Source organism: Leptodactylus fuscus, chromosome 9 (genome assembly GCF_031893055.1).
Source record: "Leptodactylus fuscus isolate aLepFus1 chromosome 9, aLepFus1.hap2, whole genome shotgun sequence".
NCBI classification, from domain to species: Eukaryota; Metazoa; Chordata; class Amphibia; order Anura; family Leptodactylidae; genus Leptodactylus; species Leptodactylus fuscus.
The window spans coordinates 86,940,344-86,964,708 of NC_134273.1; the positions used below are offsets into that span (position 1 = coordinate 86,940,344).

The 24,365-nt window shown below is 50.7% G+C and overlaps 1 protein-coding gene across 1 annotated transcript in view; it reads left to right on the forward strand.

Annotated features, from left to right (window-relative positions):
- Positions 1-4,249: 4,249 nt before the first annotated feature.
- The window catches only part of TMCC1 (transmembrane and coiled-coil domain family 1), a 59,146-nt gene continuing 39,030 nt past the window's right edge, over positions 4,250-24,365 (forward strand). The window contains exons 1-4 of the mRNA XM_075286650.1: positions 4,250-4,401; positions 15,910-15,954; positions 18,597-18,705; positions 18,885-19,595. Of these exons, the coding sequence (XP_075142751.1) occupies positions 19,080-19,595 (516 nt within the window). The 5' untranslated portion in view covers positions 4,250-4,401; positions 15,910-15,954; positions 18,597-18,705; positions 18,885-19,079. The remainder of the gene's footprint in view (positions 4,402-15,909; positions 15,955-18,596; positions 18,706-18,884; positions 19,596-24,365) is intronic.

Genomic DNA, 24,365 nt, shown 5'->3' on the forward strand with positions numbered 1-24,365 from the left:
CGGACTCCGACTGAAGGAAATGGGAAGGCGGGGGGTCTGCAAAAAACTCAGTGTGAATATAACCATAGTGGACCCCACACAGTATAATGCCCTCTGTACTAGACCCCACACGGTATAATGCCCTCTGTACTAGACCCCACACGGTATAATGCCCTCTGAACTAGACCCCACACAGTATAATGCCCTCTGTACTAGACCCCACACGGTATAATGCCCTCTGTACTAGACCCCACACGGTATAATGCCCTCTGAACTAGACCCCACACAGTATAATGCCCTCTGTACTAGACCCCACACGGTATAATGCCCTCTGTACTAGACCCCACACGGTATAATGCCCTCTGTACTAGACCCCACACAGTATAATGCCCTCTGTACTAGACCCCACACAGTATAATGCCCTCTGTACTAGACCCCACACAGTATAGTGCCCTCTGTACTAGACCCCACACAGTATAGTGCCCTCTGTACTAGACCCCACACAGTATAATGCCCTCTGTACTAGACCCCACACGGTATAATGCCCTCTGTACTAGACCCCACACGGTATAATGCCCTCTGTACTAGACCCCACACAGTATAATGCCCTCTGTACTAGACCCCACACAGTATAGTGCCCTCTGTACTAGACCCCACACAGTATAGTGCCCTCTGTACTAGACCCCACACGGTATAATGCCCTCTGTACTAGACCTCACACGGTATAATGCCCTCTGTACTAGACCCCACACGGTATAATGCCCTCTGTACTAGACCCCACACAGTATAATGCCCCCTGTACTAGACCCCACACGGTATAATGCCCTCTGTACTAGACCCCACACAGTATAATGCCCTCTGTACTAGACCCCACACAGTATAATGCCCTCTGTACTAGACCCCACACAGTATAGTGCCCTCTGTACTAGACCCCACACAGTATAGTGCCCTCTGTACTAGACCCCACACAGTATAATGCCCTCTGTACTAGACCCCACACAGTATAGTGCCCTCTGTACTAGACCCCACACAGTATAGTGCCCCCTGTACTAGACCCCACACAGTATAATGCCCCCTGTACTAGACCCCACACAGTATAGTGCCCTCTGTACTAGACCCCACACAGTATAATGCCCTCTGTACTAGACCCCACACAGTATAGTGCCCTCTGTACTAGACCCCACACAGTATAGTGCCCCCTGTACTAGACCCCACACAGTATAGTGCCCTCTGTACTAGACCCCACACGGTATAATGCCCCCTGTACTAGACCCCACACAGTATAATGCCCCCTGTACTAGACCCCACACAGTATAATGCCCTCTATACTAGACCCCACACGGTATAATGCCCTCTATACTAGACCCCACACGGTATAATGCCCTCTATACTAGACCCCACATGGTATAATGCCCCCTGTACTAGACCCCACACAGTATAATGCCCTCTGTACTAGACCCCACACAGTATAATGCCCTCTGTACTAGACCCCACACAGTATAATGCCCTCTATACTAGACCCCACACGGTATAATACCCCCTGTACTAGACCCCACACGGTATAATGCCCTCTGTACTAGACCCCACACAGTATAATGCCCCCTGTACTAGACCCCACACAGTATAATGTCCTCTGTACTGGACTGGACCCTAACACAATATAAATCTCCAACCTGCTGGCACTGGCCCTTGTTGTGAGCAGATGCAAGTCTATAGAGGATGTAGGGATTGGCCCTGGAGCCTGAGGGGCCCGTACACCTTGCTGCCACATAAGACCCCAATAGAATATAAATGTGGGGCCCCTTCACATTATACCTCTGGCCGCCATCCCGGAGACTGCAGGCAGGTATTGTGGGTGCATGTATATATAGTGTACATTATTCTGGGGTCACATCTCTGTATATACTGTGGGTAGCGCTGACAGCGGCCTATGTGCCTGTCTGTGACTGACAGCTGCTGGAGCGCCCGGCCATTGTCACTCTCTGGGCTGAATGTGCAAGTTTTGTCACCAAACAAAGCAGCTCCTTGTTTTCTGGAATGTGTCCTCGTGGAAAACTATGCGGCCATGGGGGGGTACGGGCGGGGGGGCGGGGGTCAGATGACTGGGGCAGAGATGGCCTGTCATTCATAGCAAAGGACCAGCAGACACCCTGTACGTGAGCATGTCATGGCCTGTGGGCAGCCTGGTATGGTGCGGGGAGGCCTATAATGCTGAGGAGGCACAAAGATTTTTTGATATCTGAAGATGATTAAGAAGTAGCTCAAGTGTGACCTGTACTGTGACATCACTGTGTATATTATCCTGTACTGTGACATCACTGTGTATATTATCCTGTACTGTGACATCACTGTGTGTATTATCCTGTACTGTGACATCACTGTGTATATTATCCTGTACTGTGACATCACTGTGTGTATTATCTCCATACTGTGACATCACTGTGTGTATTATCTCCATACTGTGACATCACTGTGTGTATTATCCTGTACTGTGACGTCACTGTGTGTATTATCCTGTACTGTGACATCACTGTGTATATTATCCTGTACTGTGACATCACTGTGTATATTATCCTGTACTGTGACATCACTGTGTGTATTATCCTGTACTGTGACATCACTGTGTATATTATCCTGTACTGTGACATCACTGTGTGTATTATCCTGTACTGTGACATCACTGTGTGTATTATCCTGTACTGTGACATCACTGTGTGTATTATCTCCATACTGTGACATCACTGTGTGTATTATCCTGTACTGTGACATCACTGTGTGTATTATCTCCATACTGTGACATCACTGTGTGTATTACCCTGTACTGTGACATCACTGTGTGTATTATCCTGTGCTGTGACATCACTGTGTGTATTATCCTGTACTGTGACATCACTGTGTGTATTATCCTGTACTGTGACATCACTGTGTGTATTATCCCTGTACTGTGACATCACTGTGTGTATTATCCTGTACTGTGACATCACTGTGTGTATTATCCTGTACTGTGACATCACTGTGTGTATTATCTCTGTACTGTGACATCACTGTGTGTATTATCTCTGTACTGTGACATCACTGTGTGTATTATCCTGTACTGTGACATCACTGTGTGTATTATCCTGTACTGTGACATCACTGTGGGTATTATCTCTGTACTGTGACATCACTGTGTGTATTATCTCTGTACTGTGACATCACTGTGTGTATTATCTCTGTACTGTGACATCACTGTGTGTATTATCTCTGTACTGTGACATCACTGTGTGTATTATCTCTGTACTGTGACATCACTGTGTGTATTATCCTGTACTGTGACATCACTGTGTGTATTATCCTGTACTGTGACATCACTGTGGGTATTATCTCTGTACTGTGACATCACTGTGTGTATTATCCTGTACTGTGACATCACTGTGTGTATTATCCCTGTACTGTGACATCACTGTGTGTATTATCCTGTACTGTGACATCACTGTGTGTATTATCCCTGTACTGTGACATCACTGTGTGTATTATCTCTGTACTGTGACATCACTGTGTGTATTATCTCTGTACTGTGACATCACTGTGTGTATTATCTCTGTACTGTGACATCACTGTGTGTATTATCTCCGTACTGTGACATCACTGTGTGTATTATCCCTGTACTGTGACATCACTGTGTGTATTATCCCTGTACTGTGACATCACTGTGTGTATTATCTCTGTACTGTGACATCACTGTGTGTATTATCTCTGTACTGTGACATCACTGTGTGTATTATCCCTGTACTGTGACATCACTGTGTGTATTATCCCTGTACTGTGACGTCACTGTGTGTATTACCCTGTACTGTGACGTCACTGTGTGTATTATCTCTGTACTGTGACATCACTGTGTGTATTATCCCTGTACTGTGACATCACTGTGTGTATTATCCCTGTACTGTGACGTCACTGTGTGTATTATTCCTGTACTGTGACGTCACTGTGTGTATTATCTCATACAGGTGTAACATGTGGTATGCTGTACAGGTGCACGGCGTGTCCTGGGGTCTGCAGGTGTATGTGACGTCACATCTCGCGCACTGCACTGCCTCTAGCGGTAGATGTTGGTATCGCGCCCTCTTACACTCCGAGATCTTCCCGCCCACTCTCCGCTTCTTTGCTTGTGGTGGGCGTGTATAACTTCATGCTGGGTGGGGTTTACAGTGACAGACACGCCCCTTTGCTGCAGGACACGCCTTGACGTGATGACGCAGGACGCCGGCTGAGGGGAGAGCGGGTGTGATTTCTCCCGGCTGGAGCTCTCGCTGGTCTCTGCCGCTCTCAGTGTCTGTCCGGCGGGTGTAGCTGCTGTGTGGGGCCGCCGCGGTCTGTCAGCTCCCCGGATGGAGGGCTCATGGTAATGGCCGAGTAACTGTCAGGATACAGGATGTGCAGGTAACCCGGGGCTCTCCAGCTGCTGTGGGACTACAACTCCCAGCGTGCCTGAGCCTCAGTGTATTAGGAGGGCATGCTGGGGCTTGTAGTACGCCTGTGCTCAGTCTTATGTAATGGTAGTGGCTGTGGGGAGGGGGGAGACGATATTTGTGCGATTTGTATTGTGTCGCCCACGTCAGGACGCCATAGAAATCGGGGGGCGCTCTACGGTGTAAAGTGGCGGTGACGGGGGTGGCTGCCATGTTGTCACATCAGGACTTTGTTAGCTTGGTTACATAGCTCATGAGAGATATATATATATATATATATATATATATACATATATATATACACTGCGCTGTGCGGGGCGAGCGGCTTGTGGGGGTCATTCTCTAAAGTGCGTGACTGACAGGTAGAAGTCGTTGCCTCCAAACCATATGTTAACCCCCTCCTCTCCAAAGGCTTTGGTTCTTGTTTATATCCGTAGACTCGGACGATCTTCATACGTCTCCGCTGAGGGTTTGTTCCTCTGTTTCAGTCCAGACAATCCTCTGTGAGGTGAACACATCTGCAGGTCGTTACAGTGTGTCAGTCAGGAGTATTTGGCTAGGGCGACTTTAATTGTGACTATTTCTTGCCATTATGCCGCTCCTTCATGTAATGGGCTCTAATTGTGACCCCTGAGGGAGCAAAAACAGCGACCTCAAAAATCCTGAGTCCTGATGACTTTTTTGCAGCTACTAGTAGCAGTCGCAGCCCGCTCGGGGACTCCATGTGATTACTATGGGAGTTTCAGGGTGATTCTGTGCTCTTTGGTCACATGATAGGAGTCGCCTTAGGTCTGTGCTGATATCGAATGTCAACAAGAATCTTTCCAGTCATTGACAGCAAGCGGGGATTTTGCACGATACGCACTCAAGTAGCAGCTGCAACGTGGACAATCCCTGCGCTGATACACAAAAGGGGCAGACGTTTAGGATTCTTATAAGACGGGGACAGATTAAGGTCCCAGGATCTGCCTCTTGGCTGCTATGGAAGTCTGTACCCTTAGAAAGTTCATTTGACCTGGTTAAAGGGGTCCTCCGCAGGCTGTACAGCTGTTGCTTAAGGATCTGGGCACTGGCTGCGGGGTCCCTCCTGCGTAACCTATTGCATTGATACCCCTCATTGTAGCCTCCTGCAGCGAGGACATATTAGCACAGTGCCCCCTTCCTGCAGAGCTACCTCTGGCGTTATGGCGAGTTGGGTTTTTCAGCTGGACAGCCACATGCCGCCCCTGCCACCCCTGCACTGGAGCTGAAGAGCTGTGTCACTGGGCACGGGCTGGGTGCTGACACTAGGAAACAGATCTGTGCATGCCCGGCAGGGAGCGGCAGGTGGTTATCCCATAAGCCTCCGTCTGGAGGTGTGCAGCGCTGCCAGGAAGGCAAACTTTCCACTTGTCAGTAAGCGAGGGGTTAATCTTGCCTGCTGCCTCGTCCTGGATCTGGTCTAATGTAATAAATGTCTCTGCGTTTTCTCCTCTGTCATCTCCTTCTCTCTGCAGTCGCCGTAGAACGCTTTCCGACCCTGTGACGTCGCGGAGCGCTGCGAGTGGCGCCCATTTGTCACCGCTGCGTTATATTTTAGTCATCGGTTAGATAGATCTCCTCCGCTGCTTCTTCTTCCTCCTCTCACCAAATCTGCACAGATGACAAATGGAGATCTGGGATGGTGCCAGGCTCCGTCTCTTGGAGACACATTTGCTGCCTTTCTCCAGGGGCTGGTAGCTGCGCTGTGGCACACGTTGGCATGTGCGGATCTTTTTTTTTTTTTTTCTTTTTTTTTCTTTGTTTACGTTAGTAGGAGAGAGGGGAATTGCCGTATACAGCCCAGTGGTGGCGCTATAGAGGGGGTATAGTGGTAGTGCACAGATCTCTGATGGAAGTAACACACAGATAACAGGGTGCACATAGTGGCACCATGGGGGGTGGCAAGGTAGCACACATCACAGGTGGCACTACAGGGTGTGCAAAGGTAGGGCACAGATCACAGGTGACACTTATGGGGGTGCAGAGGTACTATTGGGGGATCAGTGGTGATGTACAGGTCACTGATGGGGTGCAGAGGTAGTGCATAGATCAGTGGTGGTGCTACAGGGGGTGCAGAAGTAATGGCCACAACTTGGTTCCTGTAGATCCCTCTGTGGTACGTGATGGGGGATCTGAAGCAAGTTTTGCATTGACATTACACTACACCTTTGTCCACAGCAGAGCCAGAGCTGGCGTGCCGTATAACGAGAAGCTGCATAGCTGTGCCCATAGGAGATATAACAGCGGCCGCCATGTACCCAGCTTTCCCAGGGAGTTTTCATTCCAAACTAACAGTTTAGCTATAGTGATACATTGTAACAAGATGCAGCTGTGAGCGCAGGATTAGATCAGGATCTGTATGTTACAATGTATCCAGTGTAGACAATCCTCTGTGAGCCCAACAAGCCCCACAATCTCTCTCCGGTCCTTATAGGTTGTTTGTGTGTCAGTCCAGGCTCTCTACTTCATAGTGAATTGTCTAGACCGGGCTCCATTGTAGCAAACCCTCAGCTGTAAGAATTGGGTTTTTCATCCTCTGGATGTCGGCAAGAATAAGTGACTTTGGGAGGCCAAGTGTATACTCTGCCCCTCTTATGTCGGAGGTCCCTCTTTTTGTTTCAGGGGATCACTGCTATAAACCTCCCTTTAAGTAACATATGGAGGCATAAAGGGGATGTTCAGTAACAGTTGTGCAATATATTTATAGCCCTGTCCCTTTAAAACATGGCCGCCATCTCTGTGTTGTTGTGTAATTGCCTCCTTGTTGTATTAGGTTAATGAGCGGCTTCCTTACTGGTGACCGGGGCAGATCTTTGGGGTTCGTGCACATTTGCAGTATCCCGGGTTCTCCGCACGCCGCGCTTTATTCTGTCGCTAAGCCTGTTGCATCATTATTAATACCCATCTGTGAGGATTTACAGCCGGAAGGGAAAAGGGAAGTGGATTTGTATAAAAAGGTTAAAATGTCTGTTCTTTTTTCTGTCCTAGAATCGAGGCTTAAATTCGGAATTGCCCCATAGTTTCTGGCGCTGCGTTATCCGTGTGAGATAAACACAAGCAGCCAAAACCCAACCGTGCGCGTCTATGGCGGTTACTGATAAACCTCATGCGGTTGTCGTTTTTGGCTTCACTGCGGCCACTGTATATACTGCCCCCTACTGACACCGCTGTATATGCTGCCCCCTACTGACACCGCTGTATATGCTGCCCCCTACTGACACCGCTGTATATGCTGCCCCCTACTGACACCGCTGTATATGCTGCCCCCTTACTGACACCGCTGTATATGCTGCCCCCTACTGACACCGCTGTATATGCTGCCCCCTACTGACACCGCTGTATATGCTGCCCCCTACTGACACCGCTGTATATGCTGCCCCCTTACTGACACCGCTGTATATGCTGCCCCCTTACTGACACCGCTGTATATGCTGCCCCCTTACTGACACCGCTGTATATGCTGCCCCCTACTGACACCGCTGTATATGCTGCCCCCTACTGACACCGCTGTATATGCTGCCCCCTACTGACACCGCTGTATATGCTGCCCCCTACTGACACCGCTGTATATGCTGCCCCCTACTGACACCGCTGTATATGCTGCCCCCTTACTGACACCGCTGTATATGCTGCCCCCTTACTGATACCGCTGTATATGCTGCCCCCTTACTGACACCGCTGTATATGCTGCCCCCTTACTGACACCGCTGTATATGCTGCCCCCTTACTGACACCGCTGTATATGCTGCCCCCTACTGACACCGCTGTATATGCTGCCCCCTACTGACACCGCTGTATATGCTGCCCCCTACTGACACCGCTGTATATGCTGCCCCCTTACTGACACCGCTGTATATGCTGCCCCCTTACTGACACCGCTGTGTAGCCGCACACTACTGACACCACTGTATATGCTGCCCCCTTACTGACATAGTCCTGACACCGCTGTATATGCTGCCCCCTTACTGACACCGCTGTATATGCTGTCCCCTTACTGACACCGCTGTATATGCTGCCCCCTTACTGACACTGCTGTATATGCTGCCCCCTTACTGACACTGCTGTATATGCTGCCCCCTTACTGACACCGCTGTGTATCCGCACCTACTGACACATAGTCCTGACACCGCTGTATATGCTACCTCCTACTGACACCGCTGTGTATGCTGCCCCCTTACTGACACCGCTGTGTATGCTCCCCCTTACTGACACCGCTGTATATGCTGCCCCCTTACTGACACATAGTCCTGACACCGCTGTATATGCTACCTCCTACTGACACCGCTGTATATGCTGCCCCCTACTGACACCGCTGTGTATCCGCACCTACTGACATAGTCCTGACACTGCTGTATATGCTACCTCCTACTGACACCGCTGTATATGCTGCCCCCTTACTGACACCGCTGTATATGCTGCCCCCTTACTGATACCGCTGTATATGCTGCCCCCTTACTGACACCGCTGTATATGCTGCCCCCTTACTGACACCGCTGTATATGCTGCCCCCTTACTGACACCGCTGTATATGCTGCCCCCTACTGACACCGCTGTATATGCTGCCCCCTACTGACACCGCTGTATATGCTGCCCCCTTACTGACACCGCTGTATATGCTGCCCCCTTACTGATACCGCTGTATATGCTGCCCCCTACTGACACCGCTGTATATGCTGCCCCCTTACTGACACCGCTGTATATGCTGCCCCCTTACTGACACCGCTGTATATGCTGCCCCCTACTGACACCGCTGTATATGCTGCCCCCTACTGACACCGCTGTATATGCTGCCCCCTTACTGACACCGCTGTATATGCTGCCCCCTTACTGACACCGCTGTGTAGCCGCACACTACTGACACCACTGTATATGCTGCCCCCTTACTGACATAGTCCTGACACCGCTGTATATGCTGCCCCCTTACTGACACCGCTGTATATGCTGTCCCCTTACTGACACCGCTGTATATGCTGCCCCCTTACTGACACTGCTGTATATGCTGCCCCCTTACTGACACTGCTGTATATGCTGCCCCCTTACTGACACCGCTGTGTATCCGCACCTACTGACACATAGTCCTGACACCGCTGTATATGCTACCTCCTACTGACACCGCTGTGTATGCTGCCCCCTTACTGACACCGCTGTGTATGCTCCCCCTTACTGACACCGCTGTATATGCTGCCCCCTTACTGACACATAGTCCTGACACCGCTGTATATGCTACCTCCTACTGACACCGCTGTATATGCTGCCCCCTACTGACACCGCTGTGTATCCGCACCTACTGACATAGTCCTGACACTGCTGTATATGCTACCTCCTACTGACACCGCTGTATATGCTGCCCCCTACTGACACCGCTGTGTATCCGCACCTACTGACACATAGTCCTGACACCGCTGTATATGCTGCCCCCTTACTGACACCGCTGTATATGCTGCCCCCTTACTGACACCGCTGTATATGCTGCCCCCTTACTGACACATAGTCCTGACTCCGCTGTGTATGCTGCCCCCTTACTGACACCGCTGGGATCTTGTCCCCCCCTCCTGGTGTTTACACCGTCGTGCAGGTGTCGCAACTGCAAAGTGCCATAAAATAGCTGCATATTCTACCGTCATCATGGCAACAATCTGCAGTTTACTGACTCCTGTATTAGGGTATGTTCAGACCATGCAATCTACTGCAACTCCCATGAGTTATGAGAACATCTGATGGGAGTTGTAGTGCTGGTCCTAAAACTTCTTACAGCTGCTGATTTGCTACAGTGTATCCGGTCTAGACAATCCTCTGTGAGCTAAACTTGGCCTCAGCTGAAGCCTCTCCTGTCCTGGTGACGATGTCGCAGCGAACGGAACGTGCATCAGTCTGTTTAGTTTGTGGATACGATTGTAGCAGAACCTCAGCTGTGAGTAGTGTTCCCTTCTTTTAGATGTCCAGACTGCAGCGCACCCTCAGCTATGGAACGTATTGGGTTTCGTGCATGCATTGTTCCGTTCATAGACAGTAAGCAGAGTTGTGACGACATAACGCAGCCTCCACGTGTCTCGTCACCACGCACGGATCGCTCGCTGCATTTAGGTCGGGTGTAGGATGGATTTGCGATGCATTCCATGAGTCTGGCCTTGTGGGGTCACCTTGCCTGGCTGTGCAGGGGTCACGGCTCCTCCATGCCCCCGGGCTGCCTGCATTTAAGTGCATTTTCCTGCCCAGCGCTGCCTGTCTCCCAGCGTGAAGGACGCTCGCTCTGTTCTATTTTTATACTTCTCCTGTCTTGCAGCGAGAGCCATTAAATCCGCATTCGCAGACTGCGCAGCGAGCAGATAACGGCGGATTTACTGTTACTCTAGACGGAAAATCCATTTACCTCCTCAATCGGGCTTTTAGGTTTTTGCAAAATCCATCGTCAGACCAGCGCCCGGTGATTTATAGGAAACGGTGAGGCCCAGCGACAGAAGAACCTGGAAAATTCCCAATATCCCATCTTACAACCTTCATACTAGTCACCCAGCTTTCCTAGAGTTCTGAGAGGCAGTGGTACTTGTGTGCATAGCAATGTCTTACTGCAGATGGGCCGCCAGCCCTTTGGCGGCCATATTGGTTGTACCATCGTCTAGGCCTAGAGCAGGGATAACCATTTACTCACAAAACTACAACACCCAGCATGCCCTGCCAGAATGATGTAGAATCGGAGATCCCTTTAAATTTAGGTCTTTTTTTATTAAAGGGGCTGTCCAGAATCTATAAAACAGAACTGCTTAGTTTCCTAAACAGCACCACACCCATCTACAGGTCATGTGTGGTATTGCAGCTCAACCCAATTCACTTTAATGGAGGTGAACTGCAATACCGGACACGACCTATGGACAGGTGTGGAGCTGTTTCTGTAGCAGCCATGTTTTTTGAATCCTAGAACCGGTGACCTCTCACTTGCCCTTTGACCCCACTTAGTGCTTCTGGTTAAGAGGGATCATGTGCCTCTCCTCAGGACTCTAGGAAGGATCACATTCGGCATACATGGCTGTGTTTGTGCCCCACTTGTCCGCAGGTTGTCTGTGGTATTGCAGTCCTGTTTTTTTCTATACAGATTTAACCCCTTTGGCACCACTTAGAGACTTCAGGTGCAGAAATTTGTAAGCTGTGCCAAAAGGGTTAATCTCTCTGGAGCTCAGCGCTGGCCTGACCTATTTAATCTCCAACATACCTGGATGTGGCTCCAACGTCCGGAGTAGCGCAGCGTGCTGGTGACTCTGTACAGGTGACATTAACCCCTGCACTGCCATCGCCGCGTCCCGCACCTGCTCCCCCCGTTTCCATTGGCCTGGCGCTTCCAGCTGACGTTTCCATTTTACCAGGCTGTCTAATAGCGCCCGGTTGGCAGCGCGCCGCCAGGAATTGATTTACGTTTAAGTCTCCTCTTTGGGTCCAGGAAGAAAAAAAAACCAAAGTGCTGTGTAAACAGGATCCTAATAATACCCGGATCTCGTTCTGCTTTTAGCTGCAATGACACGAGCTCTGACTGGTAAAACCGCCCAGAAAATGCTCCAATAATACAACCAATGTGACCGCCATTCTGGCGAGCTCACCCAGCTTTCCCAGGCGTTTGTATGGTTGACACCTAGCTTTTCCAGACTCCTGAATGCCAATTCTGCCTGGTTATTCACACACTACACCTTAGTGTAGTCTAGGAAAGCTGGGTGTTGGTCATTGTGAGAGCTTACTCAGTAGTCACTCAGCTTTTCCAGGTTCCTGAATGCCAACTCTACCTTGTTATTCACAGATTACACTTTACCAGGGTCTGGGCGACGCTCCCTGTGAGCGCTTAATTAAGAGCCACCCAGCTTTTCCCAGAATCCTGAATACCAAATCAGTTACTTCCAGATGACACCCTTCTGGAGTCTGGGAGAGCTGGGTGCCGCTCCCTTAGTAGTCACTCAGCTTTCCCCAGCTCAGGCATTGCTGTAGATTTTGGAGGTGATGGTTCTTTAAATAGAGACTTATTTTTGCTTCCCTCCCATCATGCTTTGCGGCTGCGCTGTCATCTGGGCGGCCTCTGACCCCCGTCATTCCATTAGTCGGGCCTGAACCTCTCCCCGGGGTTTCCTTCCTTTTAATGTTCCATAAATTCTCCCCTTAATCTATTGATTGACCCCACGACCTTCATGATGGATGATGAGGGTGTGATCGGGGCGGCCGGCGGGCCATAGAAGCCTTGTTTACCCTCCGAGAGTGACTCCCGATCCCTCCGAAAAGAGAGGCTGAAATCTTACAGGTCTGATCCTACTCACTTCTGGAGGTTTGTTACAGTTGTATCAGGCTGGGAACGGAACAGTCCAATCTAGTTTGCTACAGTGTATCATTGCAGGTAAAGTCTGAGCGGTTTTTGCTGCTGTTTAGCTCACAGAGGATTCCCCAGACCTGTAGGACTACCCAGGGTTCTGTATATTATATGGGAGAGGGATCTCTCTGCTAGATATGGGACCGGCCCTTATCTTTAAGATGAGCCCCTCGGCCTCCGCGCCCCAATACTTATCTAGCCACGACCTCATTTCTGCTATGGTCGGGCTACGCTGTTCCTGTACAACCCGACCATAGCTAAAAGTCTTCTCTGAGGTCATGGTGGGGTGTGGGGGCTGGGGTGAGCATTGTTAGTGCTGGTCCTAGTACCCCCAGTCTCTCGCACCCCCTTTTCTATTGCATGGCTTCACTGGCTGGGATGGAAATGAAGCTGCTGGGGTGAGTACGGCGACCTGTCAGTGGTCACATGGTGTCGGGTGAGTACGGGGACCTGTCAGTGGTCACATGGTGTCGGGTGAGTACGGGGACCTGTCAGTGGTCACATGGTGTCGGGTGAGTACGGCGACCTGTCAGTGGTCACATGGTGTCGGGTGAGTACGGGGACCTGTCAGTGGTCACATGGTGTCGGGTGAGTATGGCGACCTGTCAGTGGTCACATGGTGTCGGGTGAGTACGGGGACCTGTCAGTGGTCACATGGTGTCGGGTGAGTATGGCGACCTGTCAGTGGTCACATGGTGTCGGGTGAGTACGGGGACCTGTCAGTGGTCACATGGTGTCGGGTGAGTATGGCGACCTGTCAGTGGTCACATGGTGTCGGGTGAGTACGGCGACCTGTCAGTGGTCACATGGTGTCGGGTGAGTACGGCGACCTGTCAGTGGTCACATGGTGTCGGGTGAGTACGGCGACCTGTCAGTGGTCACATGGTGTCGGGTGAGTATGGCGACCTGTCAGTGGTCACATGGTGTCGGGTGAGTACGGCGACCTGTCAGTGGTCACATGGTGTCGGGTGAGTACGGCGACCTGTCAGTGGTCACATGGTGTCAGGTGAGTATGGCGACCTGTCAGTGGTCACATGGTGTCGGGTGAGTACGGGGATCTGTCAGTGGTCACATGGTGTCGGGTGAGTATGGCGACCTGTCAGTGGTCACATGGTGTCGGGTGAGTACGGGGACCTGTCAGTGGTCACATGGTGTCGGGTGAGTATGGCGACCTGTCAGTGGTCACATGGTGTCGGGTGAGTACGGGGACCTGTCAGTGGTCACATGGTGTCGGGTGAGTATGGCGACCTGTCAGTGGTCACATGGTGTCGGGTGAGTACGGGGACCTGTCAGTGGTCACATGGTGTCGGGTGAGTATGGCGACCTGTCAGTGGTCACATGGTGTCGGGTGAGTACGGGGACCTGTCAGTGGTAATATTAGCAGTGATGTCAGTGTCACCCAACATGTGACCGCTGATACCAGTGAGTGGATGCAATACACCCCCCGCCCCCGCCCCCCAGGACTTCCGGCTGTAATCTGTGATGTCACCTGGCAGTAAGTGCTCAGTTTCCCAGCAGCGCCACCTCAGGTGACATGAAGTCCCGCAGTCTGTGTATTGCTGGACAGGTCAATCCCCCTAATAGGGTGTAAGGGAAGGGCTTTCTCCAGCTGCGGCCATCTTTCCTCGCTCCTCCGGAGCCGCATGCTTTCTGCTCGTCCTTCTCCTTGGTTCCTTGGGGTCATTTATCCCATTAGTCGGCTGCAGTATAATGGAGTTCTGCTCTTGTCGCTCTGCGGTCACTGTTATTGCTGACATTTATATTGTCATCCTTCCTGTTGAGCAAAATTGTCACCCCCGGCGAGTGTGATTTGTGCAGGGCGTGCGCTAAAGGTGACGCAGCTGACCAGGGGACGTGTACGGGGTAACATGACCTTTCCTGGTAGCAAATATGGAGGGGGTGAGAAGTATTGGGCACTCTGATTTCTCGTGGGGGGGGAGGGTGCTTCTCTCTATTGAGAACACATGCATACTTGGATGGGCAGAGTCTGGAGGAATAGCCATTGGCCATACAAGCCTTCACCTGAGCGCTATCCAATGTGTATGAGCAGCAGACGATGTAACTGGCCGGGCAGACTCCTACCGATGCCGCGCTGTATCTGACATAGACCTGTATCTTTGTTCATCCTGAGCCTCCTGCTTCATGAGCAGACTGACACACAATCCTAGCAGGAGGTGACTTGTAATTCTCCATAGCGTCTGTAGAAAGCTGGATGACAACACCACCTGCCACTGTAATGGCTGACAGGTGTGATGAGTAGTCACGTGACCTGCGTACAATCTGCAATAAAGCGAATGGCGTTATGAAACATTGATTAGTACAAAGTGATCGCGGCCGCATCAGAAAACGGAAAAAGTTCCCATTTGTCAGAAGAGTGGTAAATGGACAGCCGGTTGTATGTGGGCTCCGCAGCTCCAGCCAAGCACATGTCCCGATGGCAGAGCCCGGGCGCAGCGATGAGTGACAGGACCTGCCAAGAGCATACGGCTGCGGGGAAACGCGTGGGCTTTAAGGATCGGCACATGTCGTGCATTCTCTGTGTCCAGATCTACTGCAAAGGCTGCCAGTGCCCCCCCCCCCCCCCAAATCACCAACCACCGCGGGGTTAAAGTTTAATCATCTTATGACACTTACCAATTCATTTAATGGAACACATGTCCGAGCAGATGTTTAGTCTGTGACGGGAGGGGACGAGGAGCGCGGGCTCCAAACTGTGACCCCCTCAGCTGCTGCGGATCTCCAGGGCATGCTGGGAGTTGTAGTATTGCAATAGCGTTGTCATTGATCTCCAGCACGTGCCTGACTACAACTCCCAGCATGCCCTGATAGTGCTGCACCTAGTCACTGCCTTTCTGTATTATGCTCCATTGTGTTTGCTGTGTCGGAGAAGTGCAGCACTACAAGTCTCAGCATGACCAGCGACCTCTGCACCTGCCATGTCTTACCATCACATCACGCCGTGCGCAGCGTTATCCTTCTTCATGGCCGCTGCTGGGATCGCTAGTCCGGCCACTCTCATTTTTTTTTCCCCCCCTAAACCTTCTTACTTGTCCATTTCACCAGGGACAGAGCGTTTAACCCTTTCCAGTTGTGGTGACTGTCCTGTTCTCTCTGCAGGTAACCCGCCACGTGCTCGGCATCTCCAGGCGGCAGAGTCCTCAGGTGAGAATTATTCTTTACAATTATATTTTATAATCCTTGGCATTACTCTACATAAATCTCTCTAAGTGTGCAGAGCTGCAGTGTAAAGCATGGGGGGGGGAGGGAAGAGACTTAGACAGCTTATAGACCTGCAGAGCTAGTACGTAGTTAGCAGAGATGAGAACACTATTCGAAACTCCCATTTTGAATAGCACGCACCCATAGGAATGAATGGATGCAGACTTGGCCGGCCGCTTAACCCCCTGCGTTCCGGCTGCGTCCATTCATTCCTATGGGTGCGTGCTATTCGAAATGGGAGTTTCAAATAGTGTTTGCTCAACTCTAGTAGTTGGATAACCCAATGACTAGCAGGTAAGTGTCCTTGTCCTTCCACTTTTGCACCTTACATGATTCATTCTAGACTGTGTCATGAATAAAACTCCAGAGCTGCAGTGAAGACTGATGGTTGCAGAGGCAGAGCAGTCCTACCCTCTTACATTTGTATCCAGTCTGAACACTTCATCCGTACAAGTCTCTCCTGTCCCGACACTTTGCTACAATGTATCAGCTCGCAGAGGTTTGTCCAGACTAGATAGAATAGTAACAAAGTCTCAGCTCTGAGAGGTTTCCATTCACTGACGGCAAGCAGAGATCTTGCACATGGTGATAGGTGACTCCACCTAGTGGCAGAGCTTGTGTTGCACCGGTGCAGGGTCTGCCTAGATGTGCTGGGGCTTGTAGTGCGCCCGCTGGCTGTGTTTTTGTGGCTCCTTACTGATGCTGCGTCTGTTCCTGCCTCCACATTCCTCTAATCATTCTCTCCTACTCACTGCTCCCTGGCGCTGGGGGAGGGGGCGCTGGAGCTGCGGGCCCACTCAGCTGGCACAAAACCCTTCCTTTCTCTCCTTTTTAATTGACTCTTTCTTTCTTTCTTACACCCGGCTGGTGAGACCTCGCAGCGCAGTCTTTGTGCTCGTTGCCTCCATCACATCAGTATAGATGGACGCTATATAGGAGCCGTGTACAGGGGGAGATCTCTGCCATCCTTTCCTTATTGTCGCCATCGCAGTGTTCAGGGGCAGTCGCTGCGATCGTTGGTCACACCGCGCCTTGGTGTCAGTCTTTGCTGTAGTTCTTGCATTGCATTCATGGAACGAGTGGGTCAGGATGAGCAGTTCTAGCAAAGTTGTGGGAGGACACAGAATATGGGAGGTATTGGCCGGTTTAGGTTCCTGGAAGAGCGAACATCCGCGCTCTGTCTTATAAACCTGCAGTTATTACATGATGGAGCTCAGTGTGTACAGAGGCCAACACCATCAGCTGGGATTACATGGGGGAGGGTTACGTACAGTATATATTACAGATATGCAGGGAGGGGGGTGTTTGTAAGGTGGAGGTGCAGACCCCTCCTCCCACAGTATACAATATATACTACACGTATACACTGTATACAGTATATCAGGTGCAGCTATATACCATATATGTACAATGTATCAGGTACAGCCCCCTCACCGTGTATACAGTATATGTTGTATCAGGTACAACACCTTATATATGTACAGTTTATACAGTGCATCCTGTATACATTGTACATGTACGGTATATACTGTATCAGCTGCAGCTCTGCCACAATGTATACTGTATAGACTACACGTATACAATGTATTGGCTACAGCCCCCTCCCCATTTATTCTGTGCTGAGGTCTCTTCAGCAGTGTCTCTAGCTGTTTCCACACTACACCTCTGCTGCTTGGCCATGCTGGGAGTTGTAGTTGTTCTACCACAGCTGCGGTGATATAAGCGGCCATGTGCATTAGATCCCGCTGGCTGATTCTATCATGTGTATGGGGGAACCCCAGCCAGAGAGGTCTGAAGGGTCGGCAGGCTCATTACCCGTGTACGGCTCGGCCAAGCATGCGTGTGTGTGGGGGAGTTTGGCGGGATGGCTCTTAGATGAACAAGCTTTTGGCCGCCAACTCTATGAAGTGTTCGGTCTGTGGAAAGGTGGAGGAGGCAAAACTGTGCAGACACGTCGTAAAGCGAGTTATTCCTGCTGCTGCAAAGGTGGCGAGGTCAGAGCCCCCTCCCCGTCCGTCCTGCTCTGTCCACTGTCTAGGAGTTTCTTCACCAGATACTGGACAGTTTAGGGTTAACCACAGCCGAAATGATCCGCACATAATAAAAGGGTATAAATATAACATAAAATATGCATGTGCGTGTGGCCCGGGGGAGTGTGCTAGATCTGTCCGGTGTTATTAGCTCCATATAACACAACCAAGTGCCCTTGGAATCCGGTGCGCCGCCTCTGCGCTATCGCTGCCTCAATATTTACTCGTATCTGACTAATCCTTTATAAGAGCGTGCAGGTAAAGCAACGCTGGCTCAGTTTTCCTTTATATAATGTACACCTTCTTAGCCGTGCCCCCATGACAACACTTCCTGCCCTGTGTTCTGACAGTGCAGCCTTATCACAGGGACATCGTGTGTATCCAAAACTCCATCCACATCAATGGGCACAACCTAATCGCTTCTGTACAGGCTTGTGAGAAGAACCATGGGTAACTGGATTCCTATGAGGAGGTGGGAATGACAGGAAGTGTTGTCATGTGGACAAGTGAGGTTTATTTACTCTGATAATCAGCTGATGGTTCTTATTCACACAGCTCACCTGACAACCCAATGAAGGCTGCGGACGTGGGCGCGTGTCCTCAGATGGAAGGAAAGAGTTGGTGGGAGTGACGCTGGATGTTCAGCCGCGGTCAGTGACCACATGTGAGTAACGGCCCTGATACTGGCAGGAATACAGGGAATATGGAGGACATGGGTCGGGGGATCTGTGTACTCTACCAGGGACTCCTCCCCCTCCTCCTTTATACCTGGGACTCTTGAGTTCACACCTGTATATGTTACTTTTGCCTTCCTCACATATGATCTTCTTCTTCTTCTTGCAGATTTTAAGGCTATAGGAGCACCGAGGAGCGTTCACCTCCTGCTCGACTCTTATGACTTCCCTACGCCCATCGCCACGCGTTTCGCCGGCCTACTCGATCCACTTCAAGTTAAAATAAGTCCTTTGGAGGCCGTTGCTTGAGCAGTGATCTGCGCACTGAAGATCTAGGGGGAGGGGGCATGGTTGATGTTTTCTGATGGAGACCCCTGGCAGCGACAGCCTCTGCGATGACACTGACCCCGGGGGTAACGAATGCAGGAGGCTGGTGGACGGGGATCAGAAAGCCCCCAAGGGCTCGCACTTCGACAACATCAATGTGATCGGCCAGGGCCTGAAGCACTTGTTTCAGCATCAGAGACGCCGCTCCTCCGTCTCCCCCCATGATGTGCAGCAAGCCCAGCCCGAGCCGGAACTGGATCCGGATCAGGCACAAGAGTCTGATGGAAGCGCTCAGCCCACGGCCCTGAATCGTGTCCTGCAACAGATCCGAGTCCCTCCAAAAGTGAAGAGGGGAAGCAGCCTGCAGCAGAACCGCAAAACCAAGACCAGGGGGAGTCCGCAGATTGGCCGGCGGTCTGCTCAGGATATCATGGCCGTCCTCTCCCATCCTGGGCGCCCACGCTCCTCCTCCACCACGGATGCCCACACTGCTTCTGCGGCTCTGGAGATGTCCAGCGCCTCCTACCTGTCTGGAGAGGGGTCAGCCGAAAAGGTAGGAGGCCTTGGATTATTGCACCCTCAGTATGTACTGTCAGGTCTCATGAGATGGTTCTGCTGTTCAGTGACGTCTTAAAGGGCTTGTCCTGGATTACAAAACAAAAATGACTGCTTTCTTCCAAAAACAGCCCCACACTTGTCCAGAAGTGAACAGGGCAAAGCTGCAGTACTGTATGCGGCCTGTGGACAGGTGTGGCGCTGTGGCTTTTAGAAGAAAGCAACCAGGTTTATCTCGTCATGGACGACACCTTTAATGATTCTTGCGATTGTCTCCATCCATATCTTCCTCATCTTAATATTTCCAGTTCTGCCCCTTCTGTTCGCTCTGCTTTGGTCAAGGATCCTCTTGCTTGTTTTCCTCGCTGTCCTTTGTCTTCTCCTATTCTTTGCTCTTGCGCCTCATTAACAGTGTCCTTGTTCTTAAAGGGGCTGTTTAAAGGCTATGGCCACCATTTGGATTTGATATTTCTTTATTATTCGTTTCCTAAATGCAAAATTTAAGCAATTTTCTAAATATTCAGTTTGCTGTAGAGTCTGTACAACTCCTTCACCTAGCTGACTGTCTCCATAACCAGGAGCGGGTTGTAAGCTGCACATCAGGGCGGTCTGGGATTGCAGATTGCAGCCGGCAACTTTTTGACTCCAGGTGTCCATTAAATTTATATTGCTTTACAACAGCCTCCAGTTGCCACCACTAGGGGGGGGATCAGTCCTTTTCAGGTCAATAGATGGCATCAAGTATCCAGCTGTCTACCCCTAGTGGTGGCAATGATGCAATTGCTGCCCCTTTAGCTTTTATATACAGTATACATCCTCCTCTATGTTCCACCTTGTATACACTTTCGGGTCCGGTTTCCCTTTAAGACCTGGTGACGTCCCCGATCCTCTAAGTGACAGTATTCTGAGATACCATGCCAAGGACATCAGATAACGCCAGCGGCCTCCATCCTGCGGGGGCAGTGTATATTCTATGTGCAATGTTTCCTTTCACTTTTCTTTTTCTATAATCCAACCTCGACCTCCCGACCCTTCCCCCACCCAGTCCTGACCCGGCTCGGGTGATTGTGGACAGTTAGGGGTTAATAGAGATCTGATAAAGGCTTCTTAGACAAGTGTGTACAAGGTTCAGGGCCGCTCGGTGCCTGGCACTGCCCGCTCCGGGCCGCACATGGCCGGTGCAGGATGTTCTGTTGTCCTGTTAGATTACACCCGTCACCCGATTATCTGGTCATTATGTCCAAAAGTACCTGGGCGGCCCCCGCCCCTCTCTGTAGAAGTTACTTCACTTTAGGATACGTCACCCAGTCTGGGCACTCGGCGACCTGTTACTGTGGTAACGCCGGCAGGGTGTGACGCCGGGACAAGTTGCGCCACATTGGGCTTAGGGTAAGCTGATTGATATATACGGTGTTACTTTAGGGCAAGATTCGGAGGTAACCTCTCCATATGTCAGTGTCATGCCACAGTCTGACCACTAGGTGGAGCCAGCGCAGCAGTTATTCCTAGAGATCTGCTCTGACCTCTGAGACTACTGGAGTCCGGGGGATGGGGGGGCATCTTATAAGTATCTACAGGTGAACCCACGTGATCAAGAAGGCATGACATATCTTAAGAGTCATGACTTGTACTACAGTCACAGCTAGAGCTGCATCGAGACCTGTAAAGGTTTTGTTTTATTTTCTCTTTACCAATGGCTTGGCTGACCTTACTCTGCCCGTAGCTCTCGGCAGAGACATGTGGCAACTGAATTGTGAATGCAGCTTTGTATGTGACTGGAGATGGAAATTGCTCAGCAGGTATCCTAAACTGGGTGTGTTATGCACCCCAGGTGCCCGGGGGGGGGGGGGGGGGTCTTGTGCAGCGTCCAATTAATGATAAGAATCCTAGTATCCAGGTAGGCAGACCCACATGATCAATAAGTGATAGAATAGGTCTCATCCTCCAATCACACCCAGAGCTGCGTTCATATCTGTAATGTAATTGCAATGGTCTTGTACAAACCGCTTAGCTGATCTCTATCCTGTTGTAGCTCTGAGCAGACACTGAAGCAGCAGGAAGATAAGAGGAAGCAGGATTGTGAATGCAGCTTTGGATGTAACTGGAATACAAGTTGAGTCAAATTGTTCTGCAGGTAGCCTGCGGGTGCACAGGGGCATCGTGGCCCCTTCATTACAATAATTGCTGCACTTTGTTATAGCTCTGAGGCAGCAGGGAGATGAGGAAGCAGGATTGTTGGTGGAGCTTTAGCTGTGATTGGAGAAGATTTGCATGCAGGTTTGGAAGTGACTGCAGAAGCTATGTGTAGTCGGAACAAGGCTTTTCATGCAGTGCAGTGCAGGCTCATGTCTTATACTCCAACCACACCTAGAGCTGCATTCTGATCTGCAGTGAAATTGCAAAGTTCTTCTGCCAACTGCTAAGCCGAGCTGCCCCCTGTTCTATCTCTGAGCAGATGGCAGGAATTGTGTATGCAGCTTTGGATGTAACTGGAGAAGTTGAGGAAAATTGCTCAGCCTGTGACCGGCTTAATATTAGTGGTTTTGGAAATTGCCGGTACCGAAAACCAGGTCTGTGATAGTATCCGATATGATGGGCTCCCCCGGGATTGTAACGCATCACCTGGCAGGGCGCCGATGGGTTAATGTAGCAGGGGACTCGTATTACTGAGCAGGATCAGCCCATACTCCAACCCTCACCCGAGCTGCAGCGACATCATCACCATCCAATAACTCTCCAGCCTGGGGGACCTCTGGTTACAGGAGGCGGCGCCTGGCGGTGCGCCCGCTGCTGTGCGTTCCGTGCCCACAGAAGTGTCATACTACTCCATCCTAATCCAAATGTTTGTGTTTCGCTGAAACCCCAGACGATTTACAAGCGATTCGTCAGGTCGCGGTTGGCACAGAAACCGCAATTAACGTTCAGATAGGTAGTTTCCATTATAATTGGTGTAAATTTACTGGGGTGCGAAGGTTAACCGGTTCAGTCCTGGAGCGAGCCTGCCCTGGGGTTGCAGTGGGTCAGCGGGCAGTGGGGTATACCCAGATGCTGCCGGGCGGGGGGATAATGACCTGATCTGCCCAAAACCTTAATCTGTTCCAGATGTCGTCTCGGGGAGGAAAATGAAGCCAAATCATTTAATACCCGTTATCCCGGCTGATTAAAGTGGCGGCGTCTCTTAATACCCAAGACATGCCAAGAATCCTGGCTATTCACTGCCGCCTGCCCGGGTGTCTGAGGGGCCGGTGTCCTTGAAAAACCAGTGCATGACCCATCAGGGGTCCCAGAGAAATATGGCGGCTCCATTATAGTAGACTGGGCAAAGCTGTAATACCACTTACAACCTGTGGACAGGTGTGGCGCTGTCTGGAATACGTCTGATCGGTCTCCAACAGTAATGGAGAGTCATTGACACGTTAGATTGCAGTGTTGCGCCGCCTGCAAGTGATTGTGGTTGTGTTGCGCTAGAAAATCCGATCCATGACACAGACCAGAGCCCACTGACTGTAATGGGGTCCGTCAGATGTTGTCCGGGCACCGCCACTTTCATTTTCACAAATTTGCGTCAGTCACTTTCAATTTCTATGAATCTATTTTGTCACCTTTCTGACCTCTGCTTGCTGTCAGTGAATAGAGAAGAAATAAATTCTCTGCACGTCTCACAGCTGAGGGTTTGTTACAGTTGTATCCAGTCAGTCATCCTAGACTTCAGGCCCAGTTCACATCTGCCTTTGGGCCATTCTGTTCCCTGCAAGCAGCACTTTTCTCTCTGCATTTTTCGTGCGGGAACCACATGGACCCTATTAAATCCTATGGGGTCCGCCGCTTTCCTAAGGTAACCACTTTCTTTATGTGGATTAGGTTTTTGTTCAGGACACCCCCCTACCCCGAACAGAAACCCATGCGCCAATGTGTACAGACACTGATGCATGTTACTGGCACAGATACATTGTAACAAACGAGATTTGTGCTGGTGCGGCGCTTGGAGTGCGTTCACATTTTCAGGAATTTGAAGTTGATTTTTCCACTTGTCCAAATTCCACTTCACAATCCTCAGCCCTCAGGCGGTGTGCCCCCCCCAAATCCACTTCAATGAGATTACCTGAAGATCGAGCCCGACCCTTATTTGTCTGCGAGCCGGAAGGTTCAGCGTCTGACTCCCATTGAAATGAATTGAGTTCGGTTTCGGGTGGATTTTTGAGCTGATTTCTGCCTCTATTTCGGCACCTAATTCCTGCCCAAGGACCCTTGGGGCGCGTTCACATTAGCATAGACTGTTACATTTTTCTGCTCTGGTGTAAGACCACAATAAAGGGTTGTACAGCAGATCCCGGGGCCCCAATGACTATAATGGGGTCTCCTTGGCATCGCTGCACAAACAAAGTTGGGTTTGGGTCCCCGACTACAAAACAGACTGAACAAAGGATTGTTTGCGCTGGATACAACTGTAACAAATCCTCAGCTGTGAGACGTTTCATCTCCGCACATATATATATAATTTTTGTGTATGGTGTGAACAATTCCTCGATTTCCTTAATCCATGTGTCCCGACACGTCCCCCCCCCCGGCTCCAGATGTGTCAGTGCGTCGTAATGATCAGTCATCCGGGATCGGCCGCCTCACCACAAAACACAACCTGCAAGGAATCCGATCTGACAACCGCAGCGCTACGAGAGTGTGGTGGTCGGAGACGTCTCCGCGCCGCGTCCACAGCAGGGCAATCTATAAGGTCGTCTTTGTAGACTGCTCTGATGATGTCAGGTGTCAG